Raw genomic sequence first — 14710 nt, 5'->3', positions numbered from 1 at the left:
TTATAAAATTAAAATACAAGTTACTTATAACAATTGTAGTTTAAAGTATATTTAAAAAATTGACGTTACAATTTTTGTAGCTCATTAATTTTATAAAAAATTTTCTAAAATTGTTTTTAATTTACAATTATCTAAAATTTGGTAAAATAGATGTTAAAATAAAGAAAGGAAAATAATTAAAGAATGAGAAAAATTTCTACTAAAATTTTAACGTTTTTTTTTTGTGTTTTTTTTTTTTGTTTATTCATTTTTTTATTAATTGATTAATTACACTATCACATGGTTATGAAACTTCAAAATTACTAAATAAAAAAAAAATGTAGGAGGGAGGCACTTTTTTAGAATGATCTTAGGAGAAAATTAGCAGTAATGTGGATGAAAATTTATTAATTACACTAATTATTCATTTTACGATGTACACAGCATGCACAAATAGTCCATAACCATCGGTTAAATAAATCGGCAGAAGATCAATTGATGGACAATGTAAATTTAAGAGACCAGGTTGCAAACACATGTGCAAATGAAAGTCAAGAGCATCACAATGAACGTCTTCAAGCTAATGCATTGAGACAAAGGAAGGCAAGTCAATGAGTCACCGATGCACATAGAGCACATGGTTAACAGCGCGTACAAGAATGTTGTGCATTGACATGTGCATCACTTCACCGCCTTGCATTCGAATATGGGCCAGAAATAGACTATTTGTCACATCCACTAATTGTCATCAGTAATATGGACAAAGAATGCCAACACTGTCATGCATTAAAATACAAAGGTGAATCGGCCAGTCTTTGCTGCGCATCAGGAAACGTTTCACTTCCACCATTGAATTCGCCGCCAGAACCATTGAAAACACTATTTGCTGGACCCACATCCCAATCGAAATTGTTTTTTCGTAAAATTTGTAAACTCAATTCTTGCTTCCAAATGACAAAAATCGTTCAGAATGAGGATGGTCGTAATTTTGAATCAACATTTAAGATTCAGGGCCAAGTGTATCAACAAATTGGTTGATTGTTCTCAATGTCTGATGCCGATCCATCATTTTTGCAAATCTACTTCATGGGCAATGAGAAGCAACAAACCAACACACACTGCCAATAACACCACATCGAGCAGATGGAGGAGCGAGAAATAGTGGCATCTTTGAAAACGTTTTTGCATTGGCAATTCCTTCATCAGGCACTGTAGCGAACTTGCTTGATGGTGGGCGGACTGTGCATTCAAAACTCAAGTTGCCATTGAACATTCACACAAATCAAGACGCAATGTGTATTATAAAGAAGCATTTAGGCATGACTGAAGTTTGAGAAAATGCAAAATTATTATCTGGGATGAATGCACTATGGCTCATAAGCATTCACTTGAAGCTCTCGATAGAACGCTGAAAGATTTCATAGGTCGAGTTGTGATAACTGTATGTGTGGTGGTGTCAGGTATTTTTAAAATATTTTTCTTTTACATATTTTTTCATCAAAATGGTCCAAACAATTTATAGTTTAATTGAAAAATTTTTTAATTTTGGGATTTACAACGTTTTAACAGCACAACGTCTGTCGGGTCTGCTAGTTATTTTGTATGAAAGTAGTACTGTGATCATGATTAATGAAATTTCCAGCAACATGGCAAACATCTTTATGTTATATATTTATTTTATTTGTTCTGAAATGTTCATTAAATCTAAATCTAAATGTCCTATCTGTTCTACTTGTATGGAAGGTTTTATAACGATGTTTACATGTAATTATTTTTAATCCCAAATAAGTAACACGTATCCATTATTACTGTCATTTATATTGGTCAGGCTCATTTATTAACAAAATTAACTGCTTTACATGTAATTTCAACTTTTTTACAAAAATATTTAGTTCAAATATTAATATTAACAGTATTTAATAAGGGAAATAAAATAAACCTATCTTAAGGAGTTCATCGATTTTTAATACTATAACACTGAAAGCATGCTCATCAAACAAAACACTCTAATGTAATTGCAGAAATGTTTTCATCAACTAAAATCTGTTACTTCATACTGCTTATCACATTTTGACATGAGTGTATTCATCAATAAACTATCAACAACTTGTAATGAAGTATGTATGAAAAATACTCTGGATTTTAAGGAGACTGATGCTAATGCATGGTTATGCAATTTAGTCTACTACTAGCCTAAAAGATTAGCAAGATGGTAAATTGAATCTATTAATACCTGATGGTCCTACAATATATGAAACTACTCAGAATGTATTTCATTGTGGAATGATGTCTTGAAAAATACAAGGGTATGATAAAAATTGAATGCTAACATCAAAAGCCGCAGTTACTAACTGAGCTACGAAAATATTAAAATTATCCAACACTACAGAAAGTTATTGTTTGGATGGTTCATTTAATGTTGTTGGCATTTACTAGATAGAGCTTAAAAGTTGATTTTGTTTAATAAAAGATTCAAATTTACGATAATCTATCAGATGTAAATATTAAAAAAAAAAGATTCACTACAGCAATAACTTTAGGAAATGATATTGTATTACTCTAATTTTTATTTAATATTTTATTCTCTGGCTTTGTATGGGCTAACTGATTTTTATGAAGATACATAAACCAGAGATTAACACAAATAAAAATATTCAAAGCAAAAATTAAAAGGGCAGCCTTTCTTATTTGCACTTTAGCATTGTATGCTGCAATTAACACAGTATGGAAGTACCATATATCCCACAAATCTGGTGGTTCCACATCACATGATCCATCCCAGACAATACAGTAGTAATGTGCAGAATAAAAAGAAACAATATACAAGGGTGAGGTAAAAAGTTCCAGACCTCACACAAAAATGGCAATAATACGCTTAATTTCTCAACAGCATCACATGATTCCAGTCTTCATTAATTTACTGCAAGATTTCATGCTGTCATGTTATCATCACCTGAAATAAAAAGGTTAAAGGATAGGAAAGGAAATGCTTAAATGGAAAGAAAATTAAAGAAGAGCTTGATACAGCACTGGGAGACTCTTCTCCATCAAATACAACAGTTAAATGCTGGGTCGCAAAGTTTAAAATGGCTCTAACACGCACTAGAGATGAACCACATAGTGTGCACGCTTCTGCAATGACTAAGCCAGTAATGACAGAAAAAGTCCATAAAATCATTTTGGCAGATGAATGAGTGACAGTGAACGAGTTAGTAGCAGAGTGTGTAGGCATGTCAACAGAATGCGTGTGCAATATTTTGCGTGAGCATTTGGGCATGAATAAGCTGTGGACCAGATGGGTGCCGTGTTTGCTCATACCCAACCAAAAACAGTGCTGAAAAAACATTTAATTGCCTAAAGCTCTTTTGATGCAAAAGTTGCATCAACTTGGTATCAACTGGTGCTTACACCAGTTTGATACCAAACTGGTGTAAGCACTCTTGTGGAACGCTGAGCTAAGTGTACAGACCTTAATGTTGACTATGTTGAAAAATAAATCAAGATGTTCCCAGAAAAATTTTGTTTTCTTATCCAGGCCCAGAACTTTGCACCCCACCCTCATATAGTATAGATAAATATAAAAGTTGAATTCACAATTAATGAATTGGCTCCTAATGATCATTCTATTATCAATACCTTGTGCAATTTTCTTTTGTCTGAATATAATACATGCTATCAACAACTTAAAAAGTAATTACATTAAAAAAAGAGAACAAAAATTAGTAAAGAACAAACAATATAAAATAATTAATTTAAATTAAAATTATAAGATAATAAAGCAAAATTAATGTCAAGGAACCCATTCTTCTTTTCCATGAAAAATAATTATTCCAGATCCTCAAATCAGAACTCAAATTTAAAACACCAAGAATATTAATAAAACTGGTTAACAAACACAGCTACTCCAAATATATACATAAGAGCCAATTTCAAAATTTCTGATGCAAAACTTTTTTTCCAAGACATGCAGTCACACAGATATTACAATAAGAAAGATGAGATGAATAAAAGCGTCAAGACTCAAGAAATCAAAGATAGAGATAATGTGGAATAAAATAAGTAAAAAAATAAAATACAGTAGTGTTAATAAATGTTTCAGTTCGACTGCTTAATTTAATATTCAATACATGAAACTTAGACATGACATGGATAAGAGCTTAATAGTAAAGTTAAATTACAACGAAGAAAACAGAAACTAGATAACAATATTTATTTCTTCAGAAATAATGTGATTTCTTTATCAGAAACAAAAATAAAACATAGCGTATAAACAGAGATTGTAATAAATACAATCTCTTAAGTAAGCATTCAGAAACAAAATCAAGATTACATCGGAGAATAATATAATACAAATACTTGTAAAAAAAATAATAAATTAATAAAAAATTGAATACCTAAGAAAAACAATGAAATCTTATGCTACTGCAGATTTAAAAAATGCAAGTAATTTATAAAACAATCTTATTCTGTATGATAATGAAAATACAGAAGTTATTTAAATATCAGTACATATTACAGCTACATTTTTAATCAAAAAATTTAATGCACAAAAGCAAAACAATCATTTATTCCAGCAATAAAATCATCAAATTAAATCAAATAAAAGAAATTACATTCTCAGTCAACTGATATACAAACTATAATTACCAGTAGTATAGCACATTCACATTCTTACATCTGCTAGCTAATTCTCAGTCATATATTACATAAAGTACTAACTTTAAATATGTTGCTTTAAATTATTTAAGTACAATATTACACTAATTGGATGGAAATAATCATTATTTTAGGATATTTATAAACTAAACTGAGCTTATATCATATTTACATAAAAAATATAACACATATAACTTTATTTCACAACTGAAGAAATTTACTTTCTAAATAACCGTTATATGTATTGACAACACTGCAACACTCAGAATGCGAATCTTGATAAAGAGTTATATCAATATCAACATAACAATACTGATGTTAGTGATGTGAGTGATTGTTAGTCTGTTAGGTTAGGTATGTACGTACGCACATGAGTTAGGAAAATGTAGGCCTTACCATGGGGCCTGGTTTCCCCACATCACCTGGACGTCCTGCCTCCCCCCGCAAACCCATTGGACCCTGTAATTAAGAACATATAAAAATGTTAAGTTTCTATGCAATTTCTTGTTCTTATAAAAATATAGCATAACTTTTCACATTAACTGTAATTATGTTTAATTGGCTGTTGTACCTCCTATTCTACTTTTTCATCTTTTCCTTAAAAAATAATAATTATAGATATCTGGTAGTTATAAGATTTCCAGTTAAAATACTAAAATCATAATTCACTTCAATGTTTCAATACAATACCCTTGCAAATCCAGTAAGCAAAGTTACATTAAATTCAATATGAATCTAGAGTATCAACGATGAGAATACACAAATTATTCCAGTCATTATTGTCAACTGAAAGCTTTACTTACAATTATTTACATAGAAATTTCAATGTATTATAACTAATACAATATATAAATATCACATCAACATTTATTACATGGCAAATTGCATTAGTCAGAATAATTTTAGAAGGCAAGAATATTAATATATCACGATAGAAAAAGAAACTTGATAAATCTCTAAAAGGAAGGAAATTTGAAACACTAAAGTTCTTACAACTATTTCAGAATTAGTTAAATACACAAACATAAAACTAAAAACTTAAAATAATGTGGGATTTAGAATTAAAGCTGTATGAAGAAAATAAAGAAAGGAAATACATAAGAAGAAAATCCTTGGGAAAGGGAGCTATTGGAAAGGTGAAAGGAAATAAGACAGGTTTGTCATGTTTTACATAAAATGTTTTTTTTTTTTTATAATTAATTTCATTAGAAAAATTATTTTATTTATATTTATGTTTCTACATTTTTTACTTTCTAGTTTATTAAACAGTCATCAAACAATATAGATGAAAACAAATGTGTGTTCACTGATAATATTTAATAAATTTTAAGGTTATTAAAAGCACACCATTGATTTCAGATTTAGAAAAAGTAAAAACAACAATGCTCCTAATATTTTATTATTAATTACATACATAAATTTTATTATACTTAGCTGAGTACTGTACTAGTACTAAAGTTATTATTATTTAAACAATCTATTCTGTTCAATAACTGATTTAACAATATAAATATAAATGAAAGAATAATAAATGTATTAGCTTTATGACTTCAGACATTTTTTTGCTGTTTTTCATGAATGTGTTTATTTATGACAATTTATAATTTCAATTAAAGCAACCTGGAGAAGCTGTAACTGCTGAAAACTGTCTTGTCTCTCTAACAATGCCATCACAATTTTACAAACCATTAACTGGTTTTTGGAACTCTCTAGTTCCAACTTTTCTTTTTTAATGCAACTTCTACCAAATCATCCTAAGAGTTTTCAATTAAATTACTTTATTTTCTTATAATTGAAATGAACATATGTTATTTTATAACACACAAATTCTAGTATATCAATTTTTGTCAGTTACAAGGACTGGCTTAACTCAATGGTTACTTCAGCAGTTAGGCATATTCTACAAAAACTGGACCATATGTTTTAGTATCATTTACATATCTTTATTTGGAAGAAAGCTCTAATTCTAAACCTTAATTAAAAACTGTCATAGGTTTTAGTAAACAGCAAATTCTTTTCAAAATTCTGATGCAAGATATACTGTGAAAGATGAAATGAGGAATTATATAATAATGCTTTACATTCAATGTAATTTTCTAGTACATTGCTGGCAAACAGCAAGTACAAAGGATTCATAAAACCACTTAAAAAACAAAGCAAGTCATCCACATAAATCACCTTGAATATTTGAATGGAGGTTATGCTTAACTTTATGTATAGTAATCAAGTATTGTTGTTTTTTATTTTTTCTATTGCATCAAGGATGAAGTTTGGTAATTCCTGTTTATTTTATTATCATTCCTGTTTATTAAGTTTTTTTTTGGCTGGTTTTATTCAGGATGTCAAATGCTAAAAAATGTCAAATATGTTGAGTCGCACAGTTTCATGATTATAATAATAACAACTTTTTTTGGCAAACATGGACAGTTAAGTTGCAAATTTGGATAATTAATGTAAAAGTGGATAATTTTGCGATCTTTCAACTAGCTGTTTAGGGAGTTGATTAATTCAGATGTTTTACCAAGCAACATCAGTAGGACAATAAGGTTTTGCTGCAATTTTATAGTTGTTCATTAATGAAATAATTTTTTTCAATAACTGATTTTTTTGAGGAAAGGAAAGTTTCCTCAACTAACAGAATATGTGAATTAAAAATTCCTACTAATCAATACCTAACCAACTGATTTTGTCAATGCCACATCACAATGTAAGTGGTTTCAATCTCACAGTTTCACAAAATTTTTCAGCAAATTTTTTTTGCCTGCAGAAATTAAGTCCTTCATTCCTATTTTTTGACAAACCATTTGAACATAAACATTAATTGTCACTTTTATAGAGCCCTGATTTTTCATTTCAAGACCCAACATATCTCCGTCCATGAATAAAAAGTAATATAGTATGTTTTCTTTCAATATCCACTTTTATCACTGGCTCTTCTAAATTTCCCAAACCCTACTTGTACTGTGCATTTGTACCTCCATACTTTATCTGTGTTCTCAGATCTCTTGTAGACATTAAAAAATGATAAAAAATATATACCAATTCAAAATGTACAAATAATCAATTTGTAAAAGTACAACTTAGTCACACTTGCCCTTTTTTATGGTGTTGCCCTTGTGTTCCTGATTGTCATCATAATTTCTATTATTATTAATTTATTATTATTTATTATTAATCATATTTATTACTGTTACTGGAGGAAATAAAAACAGGCAAAAAAATTATCAGCTTGCATTACGGTGTGTAAGTGTATTGCCGGGTTAATTTTCTGCAATAAGTCGATTGTTTGTCAATGGATTTTTACAAATGAGATGTCATTTTGTTCAAAATAAAATGTTTAATAAATTTTGTAACGAAAAAATTTGATCAAACAAATAATTACAAAGATATTGAAGATTAAAAAATTAAGATGGTCACCATTTTGAAATTTTTGAAAGTGACGTCAAAATTGTTTATTTTGCAGAACAAAATACTAGTCTTAGATTTGCCAAATTTAATTAAAGTAGGTTTACTCATTCCTCAGAAACAATCTTTTTGTTGAAAATCACAAAATGGCATCCAGAAGGAAAACAAAGCAAAATACTACTTATGTTGATACAAACTTTTTGCTTGTTTTAGTGTCCTGAATCAGTTCCTGTAGTTCGGTGAGTACATCCCAAAATACCCAGTATAGCAGAACATACATTGTATAACTCATTATAAAATACTGGACTGTTTAATAAACAAATTATCAACATTATGAAAACAGGCATAAACAAAAAAAGAACCGATTTATAAATAACATAAAAGACAAAAGGAACTCAGAGTAGTAAAATAGAATACATGACATATACATAAAAAAAATCATTATGTATGGTGAGAGAAGCATGTTCAGAATTCTCTAGTAATTAAAAATTCTATACTGGTAGTGAATTTATTGTATTTTTTTGATAAAATTACCAAAACATATAACTATGATATCATTCAATTATTTATAAAATGACGAAAACTCGTATAAAAATGGCACACTCAAATACAACCTTATATGTAATTATAAAATTCAAATAACCTGATTTGTCACTACTGCACAATTTTATCGTAAGGTTTAATAATATTCTGAAAACAAGCAAGATGTCATAAAAATTTCTCACAAAATAAATTTGAATTCATTTATAATGGGAGTTTTCACAAAGGATGCAACTCTTGGTATGAGGGTTTCCTAATCTGCACAAGGATGAACTTTACATATTACATTTACGTTATTTAAGAGGAAATACTGCAATCCAGTTTAACTGTGACTAAATCTTGAAATAATTCTGTTATCCACCAATACTTTTCAGTATCCATACCATTTTGTTGAGTTAGCTAATTTGTTTACTAAAGATGAGAATGTGTTTATTGCAAGGCTAATTTCAAACGTATAACTCTCAAATGCATAAAAGATTAGTTCACTCGAAATTTACCCAATTTACAGCTCCCAGTTAGTAAATAATATCATGATGTACTTATAAAATTCATAACATTGGGAGTTTAAAATTAATAAATCAGGCCAACTATCTCAACTGCAAAAGTTCTTAAGGATTTGAGAGAGTATTTATTTAATTCACTCACCCAGAATACCTTTTAGAAAGTTACACTCACAAATTTAACTATCAAAAGATAATGTTTTGAGGACTAAAAAAAAGTTAAAATTGTATTCTTAGATATTTGCATTATATCATCCATGAATTGAAAGAATTAGATCATAAAAAGGATTATAACATTGTTATTGGTTTCAATCTTTTATGATTAACAAGAGGTAAATAGTACAAATTAGAAGACACGAGTGCCAAAAAAAAAAAATTACTGACAAACACTACTCTTTTTGTTTTGGTTTGTTTATATCGTGATTTTGTATTATACTAATAAATACCTTGTTTGAATTTTAAAAATCGGAAAATTAGTTGTGAAGATATAATAACCTCTGGTTTTTTTTCATGAGCAGAGGTTTGTGTTGTATAAAATTTTTTTCAGTGCTATTTTTGAGCTCACTACCTTCCCCAGTTTCACAATCTTGCTGTCTGAGATCTATTACAACAGTTTTGCGCCCTTATTATTTAGATGATTCATTTCCATTTCACGGGGATTCAGAGCGTTTTGGCACATGATTTGTTCGAGCACCCGTCTCATCGCGGCAATGACTTCTGGTCATAAGGCCCTGTTACAAGCAAAGGGGCCTTTACCCTTACTCCTACTCACGCTCTTTTAGAGCGGGGGCCGTAATCTGTAACTGTGTGTTAATCTTTGATTTCACACAATTGATCAAGTAGTGGCGAAGAGGTGCCAAGAGTGACAGGACAATACAGAAGGTCTCCAGCTGCCCGTGGCTCGCTGCAGGTAATCGTCATGCTTGTGGGCTTGTGCCCAATATCTCTAAATAGAAGGAATACATCAAGCATTTCGTTCGTATACTGTTACGTCAGGGAATCGCTGACCATGACTGATGTTAGAGAGGTAGGTAAGAAGCTTAGCCAAAGGAGAGGGCCAGAGTTTTTTCCTTTGATCTCCTCAAACATTGGTTCTGACAATGATAATTCAGAAGCAGATATAGGGGTGACCACCCGGGAGGATATGAACCCACTCACTGAAAACTCTTCATCAGGGGGCAGGCCTGGCAGCAATGCCCAGTTCACCCATGATGTTTTGGCGGAACTATATGGCTCCAGCATGTGCTAACTGTAAAAGGTTGCACAAGAATCATAAGCACCCAGCTATTAGTAAGGAGTGTGTTACACACCTTACTTAAGGGCCGTTGCGCTGTACTTTAATTCCTTAGATGGTTAGGTATGGTCAACTAAATGCCCAGGGTGCTTATGTAGTCCAGGTTGAGTTAGGTGAGGCAGTAGAGAGACGAAGCCTTGATGTTGTCCTTCTGCAGCACCCATATGTAATTAGAAATGATGCTGGAAAAGGTTTTGTGTAGGACATACATGTATGTTAGCTATTCTGTGCAGGAAGTTGCTTGATAGTATCTTTATACGGCAGGTTTCTGATGCGCATCATATTGTGGCCAGACTTGCCACAAAACCTGACTTCAGGTCTCTGTAATGAATGGAAGACAGAACCTCACAGTAATCAGTTCATATATCCTATACAGGGATCCACTGAGGAACACCTAGTGAGGTGGGACAGGATCCTTCGTATTGTGGGTAATGATCCAATCCTTAATGGTGCCGATATTAAAGTCGCTTTTCTGGCACAGTGGGATCACTGATCATGGTGGTAGCTTAATTGATATTTCATCGTGCAGCACAATATTGAGGTCTTTTATGTTGCAGACCAGTTGGCCACTTACATCGATATGGTTAACGGATGACGGACCTTTTCAGGTACAAATAGTGACATTACCATTGGTACGGGCATCCCTGGCAGGGTCCTTGACTGGTCTGTGGTTGACGACTGTTCTACTATCATCAGTTGATACTTTTTGAAATAGTGGATGAGCTGCATGATGGCCATGAGAGACACTTTCCTGTTTACTGGGGGTGCTTACTGCATAGGAGGGCGGACTGGGCGAAATTCTCTTCTTTGTTGGAGTCTAGACTGAGATTTTTTCTTAAAACCTTGACGGCCTGCCATTAGATGTCCTGGCAGAAAATTTCACTTTTGCAGTGAAGGCAATGGTTGAAGCCGCCATTCCTAGAGGCACTGGCCAGGAACGTACATCTGGTTGGTGGTCTCGGAATCTGACAGCAATGAAGCAATCTGTGAATCAACTCAGAAGGGCTATGCAAAGAGAGGGTGATCCTGATCAGCGTGCGGCCCTAACTGCGGATTACCGCAAAAGTAGGGCTAGGAGCTTTCATAGCATTAGGTTCTCCAAGCATAATTCCAGGCACTTCTTCATTCAGCAGCAAGGGAATAGAGACCCCTGGGGCATTGTATACAGAGCCCTTGGACATAAGCACAGGAAAGATGTCCTCTTGTCAGCTTTGTCAACCTGCAAGAGTTTAGTAATTGATAAGGACCGTGTCCTTAATATGGCTAAAGTTTCATACCATCGGTGTGTCAGAGAGGAAGTCGCAATTTCCAAAACCAACTTATAATCTTCTGAGATCACTGAGGCGGAGGTGCGCCAGGTGATCTGTAGTATGACACAGCACAAGGCCCCCAGATAAGATTCTATCACAATGGAGCTCCTTGCCCAAGCGCTTCCAGTAGTCCTTTGTCCTCTAACTAGAATATATAATAGGTTGCTCTTTACCGGCGACTTTCCGGCATGTTGGAAGCGTGAAGACTTGGTGTTGTTGTTCAAAGGTGGCGACAAAGATCCAACTTAAAGACCGTACAATAATGCTCTTGCCTGTGATTGGCAAGTATTTTGAGAAGGTCCTATATTTGCGCATTAATGTTAGATTGGCCACTGATCATTTGCTAATGGACAACCAGTATGGTTTCTGACTGGACAAGAGCACTGAGGATACCATACTAAATGTGATAGATATAGGTTCCTCTAGTACATGTAAAGAAGTATTAGGGATTTTTCTGAACATATCTGGAGCATTTAACAACTTATGATGGCCCTTTGCCCTATTTCAGATGCAGAAGAATAAGTCTACACAAAATGAATTAGAAGTGCTCTCAAGTTATTTCAGCCATCAGACCGTTTCCCTGCATGATGGCGACTCAGAGATTTGCAAGACAGACCTTAACTAAAGGATGCCCTCAGGGCAGTGTTCTGAGTCCCGTTCTTTGGATCATAGAATTCAATTTCATGTTGCATTTAAGGTTGTCATGTTGTCGCTTATGCTAACAACACGCTGCAACTGATTGAAGGGGAATTGCGTAACAAGGTAGGGTTCAGAGCTGCTCAAGCTTGTGAGATACTCCGATTGTAGAGTCTCCAACATAAGATGATTTTCAGCCCAGAAATAACCACAATGATGGTGCTTAAGAGCCAATTGGCTGCTTCCCAATAAATCCAGGTTCAGATGGCTGGTCTCCCCATTCGGTACATTACGGTTCAAAAATACCTGGATGTTCCTTAATGAGAATTTTCGGTTCAAGAAACATCTACAGTATGTAGCAAAAAAGGCTGCTGATACTTTTTATCGAGTCCATAGAGTCATTCATCCCGATTGGGGATTGAATTATCTTACCATGCATATCCTTTAGAAAGGTGTCAGTGAAGCTATTATGTTGTATGTTGCGCCTGTCTGGGCTCACCGTATGGCTTTTAGGTATTGTGCGGACATTTTGTTGCAGGCCCAGTGACTCCTCTTGGTGGCTATTATAGGTGGTTATAGAACAGTCTTGCAGGAGGCAGTCTGTGTTATAGGTCGGAATCAAACCAACAGATATCTTGGCTAATGAGCATAAGGAACGCTAAATTTCCAAGGTAAATTACCTATTGAGGTCAGAATGAAAGCAGGAGATTCAAGACGAGGGCCTTGCGTCTTGGAGATCGGGTGGGGCGAATTCCCCACAGATCACTACACGCATGGTATATTTCCTATAATGTCTGATTTAGGTGCAGTTGGATGGGTTTTCCCCAATCGGTATAACACACAACTTCTCTCCAGGCATGGTGCCTTTTGGGCAAGTTTGACTAGGATTTGTTTGGTGAATTCAAGTCAATGCCCAGATTGTGGGACTGATAATACAATGGACCACATCCTCTATGTCTGTCCCCGATACGAGGTCGAACGTTCACGAGCTGTTAGGGAACTTGAGAGAACACATTCCTTTCTGGATCTCCGTATTAACTGGATGATCCACGAGGAGTGTTCCATAGTGACTGGTCTTCTATGAGCCCTTGCAATGTGTAGTTCTGCAGAGAGAGTTTAATTAAGATACTCGATCATGGTAGGATCTCGGGTGGCTAGGGTTCAATCCTAGGCAATGGATTGGTCGCAGAGGTAGGTGCAATGGCATCGTGCCATGGTTATATTGGTGTTTGTGATTAGATTTGGAGCTCCTGCTTGTGGAGGCGGCTATGCTGCCGGGGTCGGTGTATGGTAATCCATGCGACTGGTGGCGTGGCTTCTCTCTGCCGGTGGCAATCCTGGTTGTGACTTGGAAATACCGCACGAGACTCCATGGTGGGACCGGGTGGGAGTGCAGGATTTGTCCCCGGCACGGACACTCCTGCACGGGCCAGAATGAGGTTACATTAACCCTTGTTAGGTGAACTAAATTGGTAGACTTATTTGGGGGCAGGTTTGAATTTTTATGTTGTGTAAATCATAATTTTGATTGGTATGAGTGTAGTACTGATTAAATTTTAAACTCGTTCATTTTCTGAGGCATTCACAGTCACAAACGGTGCCGTCAAATATCGATTAGGTGCAGGGTTCGTGTTTTTGGTCAGTTAGTTTGAGGGAATCATGTTAGGTTGGCTGTAAAGATAAGCCTATGTGAAGGTGACATTTGATATGTATTTTACTGATTCAAATGTCTGCCGAGGCATTTACATTGGTGGCATCCGAGGCCATCAACCGAGGCCTGGCTGATGACTGTGAGATGTAATCAGTTAGAGGATCTAAAGTCGACCTCCGGTAAAGCTCCTCAGGGCTGGGAACGGTGGAGGGTGGTGTGGCAACCGGTAAAATCACAAAGTGGGTGTCTTCTCCCTACAGGGTTGGGATGTGAAGATATAACAACATTTCCAAATAAGTGATCTGTTAGATCGAGAGTGTACCTGATGCATGAAAAGTTAGCCTTCTATCTACTAACAAACACCCAGTTTAAATTTTGAAAATCAGACAATTGTTTGCAGAAATATTATAAGAACACCACATTGCACCTTCCAAAATAGCACCCCTTTGTTACCAGTTGATGGTGATGAGTTTGGTCTAGCCTTACACGGGATACTTGCATCACCTCACCACTAGCCTCACAAGCATTCCCCAAGGGAAGCCCACTATTACTAAACGGAAATGTTTTAAATTTATTAAATATTATTTTATTTTATTTAACATAAATTTAATTCTATTATTTTTGTAATATTATCCATTTGATTGACTTGAATCATTCAATTTTAACCCAGCCCACACAGCGATCAAGGCTCCCAGTTCATAGTTCATTAATTCAATTCATTACAGTTTGTGCTTCAATC

General features: G+C 34.1%; 1 protein-coding gene across 17 annotated transcripts in view; it reads right to left on the bottom strand.

Moving 5' to 3' along the window:
- LOC142332279 (uncharacterized) overlaps positions 1-14710 on the bottom strand; it is a 663646-nt gene that overhangs the window by 69010 nt on the left and 579926 nt on the right. For all 17 annotated transcript variants that reach the window (XM_075378625.1, XM_075378616.1, XM_075378717.1 and 14 more), the window contains one exon: positions 5032-5094. In XM_075378625.1, coding sequence (XP_075234740.1) covers positions 5032-5094 — 63 coding nt within the window. The remainder of the gene's footprint in view (positions 1-5031; positions 5095-14710) is intronic.

The sequence above is a fragment of the Lycorma delicatula genome, chromosome 1, assembly GCF_047948215.1.
Source record: "Lycorma delicatula isolate Av1 chromosome 1, ASM4794821v1, whole genome shotgun sequence".
Taxonomy (NCBI): Eukaryota; Metazoa; Arthropoda; class Insecta; order Hemiptera; family Fulgoridae; genus Lycorma; species Lycorma delicatula.
This window is presented reverse-complemented; position numbering and strand designations above follow the sequence as displayed.